Source organism: Eptatretus burgeri, chromosome 11, assembly GCF_056783735.1.
Source record: "Eptatretus burgeri isolate ZD-2024b chromosome 11, Ebu_testis_v1, whole genome shotgun sequence".
Classification (NCBI taxonomy): Eukaryota; Metazoa; Chordata; class Myxini; order Myxiniformes; family Myxinidae; genus Eptatretus; species Eptatretus burgeri.
The window spans coordinates 90,896,036-90,903,535 of NC_140971.1; the positions used below are offsets into that span (position 1 = coordinate 90,896,036).

The 7,500-nt window shown below is 43.2% G+C and overlaps 1 protein-coding gene across 5 annotated transcripts in view; it reads right to left on the reverse strand.

Annotated features, from left to right (window-relative positions):
- The window catches only part of LOC147017607 (aryl hydrocarbon receptor nuclear translocator 2-like), a 248,876-nt gene that overhangs the window by 44,938 nt on the left and 196,438 nt on the right, over positions 1-7,500 (reverse strand). For all 5 annotated transcript variants that reach the window (XM_085847344.1, XM_085847348.1, XM_085847345.1 and 2 more), the window contains exons 12-14: positions 1,957-2,108; positions 1,791-1,851; positions 1,528-1,663 (exon numbers count right to left, since the gene is read on the reverse strand). In XM_085847344.1, the coding sequence (XP_085703470.1) occupies positions 1,528-1,663; positions 1,791-1,851; positions 1,957-2,108 (349 nt within the window). The remainder of the gene's footprint in view (positions 1-1,527; positions 1,664-1,790; positions 1,852-1,956; positions 2,109-7,500) is intronic.

Sequence of the window (7,500 nt, forward strand, 5' to 3'; positions counted from 1 at the left end):
TGGGAGCATTAAGGTCAACTGCAGTATAAAAGTCTTTGGTTTGGGAATCAGGAGGCAGGAATTTGGAATCTCACCAGGATACAAGCAAACAATGACCAAGTGTTTTTCAAAGACACAATGAGATTGTAATGGCCACAAGTGATTGCCAGCACATAAAACAGCCGGCTCAATATCCCTTCAGAAAGGAGAGAATAATCAACGATGCAAATCCTTTGAAAACTGTTTGCGAAACTCCACAATGACAGCAAGTTACAACCGAGTCTTAAACACCGGAATGCAAATAACTAGTTCAATGGACTTTATCAGTGAATTAAATAAAATTTACAAAACTGGTGTTGGAAAGATAATTGTGTGAAAGTAGATTTGGACAAATGTTTCATTCCCTTAATTATACGTCAGAGAAACAATGTATATGTTGAAGTTTTTTCCTTGTTCGTTCTGCTGAATTTGCTTCTTGAGTCCTATCATTAATTAGAAGCCAATAAGCCTGGTGTTGGCTTAATGGTTCGGGTGGTGGGCTTTGGATCCGAGGATCTTGAGTTCAAATCCTGCTTGTCTGTTGAATTAACACCAGGTTGGTTGACTCAGCCTGCCATCCTTCTAAGGTTGGTGAAATGAGTACCAGTGTGCTGGTAACAGGAGGTATTGCATCAGTGGCACAGCTATGCCCTCAGAAAATGATGCAGCCAACAAGCTGCATATGAATCAATAAAAAAGAAGCAAATAAATTAATTATTTGCTCCACCATCATGAACGTTCATCCTAGAATAATTCCTTTGACGTTTCATGTGTTTTCCATATTTAGTTGAGGCTACACAAATCAGGCTGCATTATGAGTTTGTAGTTAGTGCTCTCGTATGAGTTTTGGAGCAACTTTTAAAATACCTCACATAAAACGTCCTTCCTTCTCCCAAGGACAAGGTCATATCATTTCGTGCATTATACTTACAAGTGTATAAACAAAACAAACAAAACGCGATGAAAATACAAGTCTGCACATATCTGTCTACGCATAACTTGTACGTACATGTCAGCAGTTGGGGAATCTCTGACTAGGAAAATTATTGCCGATCAAAGTGGCTGGCAAAGCGATTCCCATTTTTATGCAATTCAAGACAATTTTCTTCCTTCTCTTTCCCCTTCTGCCTGCCGTCCTGCTAGTTTATCTCTTCGACTGTATCTGCAATTTTGCTTGGCAAGAGAGCACTCTTCCTGGGGAAAGAACTGTGGTGTGCAGAAATGGTAGGATCATGATCTAGTGCTGGAATGTTGGGCTGAATAACCTTTCTTGTGCCTGGTTTTCAATGTATTCCCCTGTCCATCCCACTATTATATGACCTTGCCTGATATAAAGAAAGAACGCCTCCCCAAGCCTTGGCCAAACATCGTAAGTCTGACACATCTCTATGTTAAGTTTGGCCATAGTCCAATACGCTAAACTCTGGCTCGGAGGACAACGTCGCAGCCCATGCCAAAATCAGCGTACATTCCCAAGGGAGGCCTTTGCCTTGCATCAGGCTGCAGTACCAGCATCCAGGCCTGTTGTGTACACCTCCGCAAAGCGCGGGTCACGATCTTGGCTGAGCAAGGGTTCGGTCTTGTCCAGGATCTTGGTGTGGTCTGGGGCACCGGCTACATTGCTTGGGCCTCCTGGCATGCCAACCTTCATCCAAGGATTGAGGGACATATTCAAAGCATCAATAGCAGATAAGAATTTAATGTTCTGCAGGAAAACAGCAAGCCATGATGAATTGAAGATGTATATTGAAAGACAAAGTGAATCATGGTACCTGAGCATGGTCAAATCCAGGGCTCGACTCAAGGTCTGAACCTCCCTGCTGCAGCTGCCGGCTTGGAGCAGGTAATAAGGAAGGTAAAATGTAACACATCAAGATAAGTTAAATGTATTCCAACAAGAAGATGATGTCAGTAAGTCGGTGATTACTGTAGCCTTACTTCACGTTGGTATTTGTGCAGACAATGTACTCCACTTCATCCGAGTAAGGGTTTTGAAATGTGAATGAGCTAGTGCGAAGCCACAACCAGTCACGTCCCTTGCTTCGGAATCGAAACATGACTGACAAAACCTGCCCCTTCAATTTCAACACCTGGGGTAAGGAAAAGGAAAAGCATGTAAGTTATGAGATAGAAAAAGACAGATGACTCATATAATTGAAAAAGGAACTAAAACGGCCACTCGGTAAAGTGCATACCTTCGCCAGGCTGATTGGTTTACATTTTGTATCCCACTGATAGGCCAGATCTGGATTCAGACCTGAAGTAAAATTGAATCGCCTTGTTTTCATTACTAAATCAAGTCATCCACCAAGTTTTGTCCGAATCCGTCGATAACTTTTTGAGATATTGTGCTATATGTAGTTTAGCCCTATTGCTCAATGGTGAAGAATCATTTTTAAATCCTTAGATTCGGATCTGGATCTTCACCAAAATCGAAATAATTCTTTTTTGTTACATACCCAACCTGCTCACCAAGTTTCGTCCAAATCCGTGCACAACTTTTTAAAATATCCTGCGAAATGTCGTTTTTGGCCCCATCTCTCAATGGTGAAAAATCATTTTTAAAATTCTCGAATCCAGATCCAGATTAAGATCTTTACCAGAATCTAATCATTTCATCTGTCACATACCCAAGCTCTCCAGCAAATTTCGTCCAAATCTGTCCTTAACTTTTTGAGATATCTTGTTCACAAGCAAACAGACAAACAAGACAGGGGTGAAAACATAACCTCCATCCACCTTCAGTGACGGAGGTACCATTTGTGGAGGACGGAGGTAAAGCCGTCTTTGTGGATACCATTGAGCATAAGAGATCCCACACAAGCAGACACATGCACATGAATGCATACACACACGCATATGTATGGACACGTCTGTCTCAATTGTTCAAAATACTATCCAAAATGACATGGAGATATGTTTTATTAGGCTCAGTTTTCCAAGGTATATCATCATTTGATCACATTAGAGCTCAATAACAGTGAAAGTGTCACAAGCAGAATCACAATACCCCCTTCAAGAACAAGAGAGTACGGTTGCATTATATGTTATTCGAGCTGAAGCTGCTAATCCAAAGAACTTCACCTCTTGCAGACATCCACTTCTTGGTCTTTTGGGACTGATGATATCAGTTCTTGCATTGGTGATGAGCAGAGCACAGCGATTCTGCTATTGTTAAGGTGAAGAATGAAGGTCGTTAATTTATCCACTCTTTGACGCTCACTCAAGATTATTTGATGAATTGCCTCGAGGGATGTAATAAAGTTTGGATTCCCCTACCACCACCACCGACTTCTCAAACTGACAGACGCAGAAATCCAAGAAGCCTTAAAATCTTTGAAGTGTGAAAGGGTTGAGTCCACTTGCGGAAGAGGCTGATGTAGCTTTTCCACTATGGATATGATGACTGCAAATTATATCGGCTTCACCTCCATCTAATAATGGATGGGGTGTAGGAAGATGGTTCACAGTGATGAGTGATTGGGATAGTCCTTCTCTTCTTTCTGTTAAAATCAGCAGAGTAACTTTCTTTGAACACTTGCTTACCTTTCTTGCAGAGCAACTGGAATATGAGCAAGAGATGTTGTATGTATGTAACGTGTACACTGAATTAATGAATGTTTGTATAATATGGTGTGAGCCGAGGCAGAGTACAGACAAACAGATTTACTGGGTATAACATTGTGGAGTACATACACTGCCTTCAGAAAGTATTCACATCCCTCAAATTTTGTCACATTTTGTTGTGTTACAGCCTGAATTTAAAAATGGATTAAAATGAGATTTTTTCTGTCACCAATCGACACAAAATACCCCGTAATGACAAAGTAAAAACATGTTTTTACAAATTTTTACATGCTTATTGAAAATGAAACACAGAAATATCTAATTTGTATAAGTAACCAGCCCCCCCCCCCACCTGCCCGAGTCAAAACTTTGTAGAAGCGCCTTTGACAGCGATTACAGCTTCGAGTCTTCTTGGGTATGTCTGTATCAGCTTTACACATCTGGATTTGGGGATTTTCGCCCATTCTTCCTTGGAGATTTGCTCAAGCTCTTTCAAGTTCTTGTTCTGAAACCATTACAGTGTTACTTTGGCTGTATGCTTGGGGGTCATTGTTCTGTTGGAAGATAAATCATTGCTGCAGTCAGAGGTATTTTGCACTCTGAAGCAGGTTCTCCTCAAGGATTTGCCTGTATTTAGCTCCATTAATTGTTCCCTCCATCCTTACAAGTCTCACAGTACCTGCCACTGAAAAGCATCCCCATAGCATGATTCTACCACCACCATACTTCACGGTAGGGATGGTGTTAAATGGGTGATGAGCTGTGCTTGGTTTCCAGCAGATGTAGTGCTTTGCATTCAGACTAAAGAGTTCAATTTTCGTCTCATCAGACGACAGAATATTTTCCCTCATGCTCTCAGTCTTTCACATGGCTTTTTGCAAATTGCAGGTGTGCTGTCATGTGCCGTTTTCACAGGAGCGGCTTCCATCTAGCCACTCTCCCATAAAGCCTGGATTTCTGAAGTGCTGCAGAGATTGTTGTCCTTCTGGTAGGTTCTCCCATCTCAGCCAAGGAACTCTGTAGTTCTTTCAGAGTGGTCATTGGGTTCTTGGTCACGTCCAAGACCAAGGTCCTTCTTGCCCAGTTGCTCAGTTTGGTTGGACGGCCAGCTCTAGGAAGAGTCTGAGTAATTCCATATTCTTTCCATTTCTTAATGATGGAGCTCACTGTGCTCGGGAACTTTCAACACTATAAATTATTTTATACCCTTCCCCAGATCTATGCCTCCTCTCAATTGTATCTCCAAGTTCAGCAGACAGTTCCTTGGACTTCATGGTAGAGTGTCTGCTCTGACATGCACTGTCAACTGTGGGACCTTATTTAGAAAGGTGTTTCTTTCTAAATCATGTTCAATCAATTGAATTAGCCACAGATGGGCTCCAATGAAGTTGTGGAGACATCTCAAGGATGATCAAAGGAAATTGTATGCACCTGAGCTCAATTTGGAGTATCATAGCAAAGGGGTTGAATACTTATTGATGCAAGAAATTTCAGCTTTTGATACTTAATTAAATTGTAAAAAATTCTGAAAAAAAATTCCCACTTTGACACTTTGACAGCCTTTGACAGAGACAGAGACCTGCGTTATCAGAGCAGGTCCAATAAACCTGCTCTGCTGCTCTTGGTCACCCTCTCTCTGTTCTATTCACCCTCTCATTTGCTCAAGGTCATCTGCCAACTGCTTAGAAATCAGCAAACATCACTTCCCTGCATAGAAAAGGTGCAAAAACAGATCCCTACAACTCCAGACCAATCAGCCTTCTCCCAATCATCAGCAAGGTTATGGAATCCATCATCGCTTCAGACATTAAATCCTTCCTCTTCTCCAATGGCCTGATTTCCGATCATCAATTTGGATTCAGATCAGGTCACTCTACCCTGGATATGCTGCTTCTGTTCTCCCAATAATGGATATCTCAATGTCAGACATTAAATCAGAGCCATCTCCCAAGAAAATTGTGTGCCTTCGATGCAGTCTGGCACCCTGCCCTGCTCACAAAACTCTCTTCCTATGGTATCCAAGGACATCTCCACTCATGGCTTGCAGACATGCTCTCCTATCGCAGCCAACATGTGACCCTCAATGGAGTTCTCTCATCTCTTCTTCCTGTCCAGGCTGGAGTTACTCAAGGCAGTGTTCTGGGCCCTGTTCTTTTTCTGGTTTTCATCAATGATCTCTCCGACTCTCTGGAAAATCCGCGTTATTTCTTTGCTGATGACTGCACCCTCTGCCGTACCATCTGTCATCCCTCAGATTGGCAAGCAGCAAGCAGCCTCTTCACTCTCAGCAGATCTGGATAAAATCACAAGCTGGTCCCACACTTGGAACATGTCTTTCAATCCTGACAAATCTCACACTCTGACTATTCCTCTCTCTGAAAGGACCATCTGGAAACCCCCCCATCCACTTTCTCAACAATCCTCTTGAAGAAGTCCTATCATTCAAGCTTCTGGGTCTCACTATCTGCCATGATATTTCCTGGGAAAGCCACATTTTCAAGCTGGCCTCCAAAGGCAGTCACCGACTGGGCATCCTCTGTCATGCAAAATCCTTACTTGGCACACCTGAGCTCCTGACCACACACAAAGCTTTCTTCTGCAGCCTCATGGAGTACTGCTCTCCCCTCTGGGCTGATGCTCCCACCTCTCACCTTTCTCAGCTTCATGCTGTGGAAACCAAGGCATTAAGGATCATTGGTATCTCCCACAATGAGGCTGAGTCGTTTGGTCTTTCACTCTCTCACCACAGGCAGGTCAGTGGTTAGTCTTCTGCCATGTCCTCTCCAGCCACACTCCCCCTGACTGAGATATGTCCCCCTCCCCCCATATTTCCGCAGGGCGCTCAAGGTCCGCCAGCAACCCCCTTCTGGTAAAACGACCAAAATCAAGAATCACCGTTCATCTTCACTCTTTCATTCCTCTTTTTCCCTGCCTTTGGAACAAACTCCCACACTCTCTTTAATCCCACTCTTCCCTCCAGGCCTTCAAAAAAGTTGTTCACCACCACCTCTTCACGTTCACGACCTTCTCCTCTCTTCCCCCATCCAAATCCATGATCTTTTCTCCTTCCGTGAATCCACCCCAATCTCACCTCCTTCAAATTCCCTGCTTGCCTTCCTGAAAGTCCCTGTAATGTCCATCTTGTTTACCCTGTGTTCCCCGCCCTATCCCTCTCCCTTCCACAGATCTCATGTCTCTGTTCCCCACTGTTTTCGCCTTCCCTCTCCTGCCCCTCTTGTCTCCTGCTCTCCTTGTTGTGTGTTTCTGTGTGTTAGCTCTCATATGAGCCTTGACAGTGCATACAAAAAAAAAACACGAAAAAGCTCAAAGTCCACTACACTACCTCTAAAGTTGCTGTCAGCAGATACATGGGAATGATACCAGCCCATAACCACTATCAACTGGAATTTGTGTCTTTCTCACCTGATAAGGTTGAGAAAGTTCTGACCAGCCTCGACTCTCCATCAGTTATGGGCCCAGATGGCATCGATGCCTGTGTTCTGTGCTGTGCTGATTGCTGTGCTGAAAAAGCACAAATTTTGCTGTGCTGATCTTGCTTCTCCCCTGTCTGTACTCTTCAGCCTGTGTTTCTCCTTTTGCCACTTCCCATTTGTATGGAGATCAGCTAACATCACTCCCATTCATAAAAGGGTGCAAAAACAGATTCTCTAAACTACAGACCAGTAAGCTTACTTCCCATTATATGCAAACTCATGGAATCCCACATTGTTGCTGATGTCAAGTATTTCCTCTTTTTCACAGAATGAAGTCCTTGTGTTGCTCTCGAATGGTAGTTTCAACCTGTGTGAGTGGATAGGGAGAAAGAGCTCTTTTGCTGTTCTGCTTGCCAAGCTCACTGCTTGTAGCATAAAAGATCACCTTCGTACTTCCTCATTTCTGGTCAATGTGTTACTA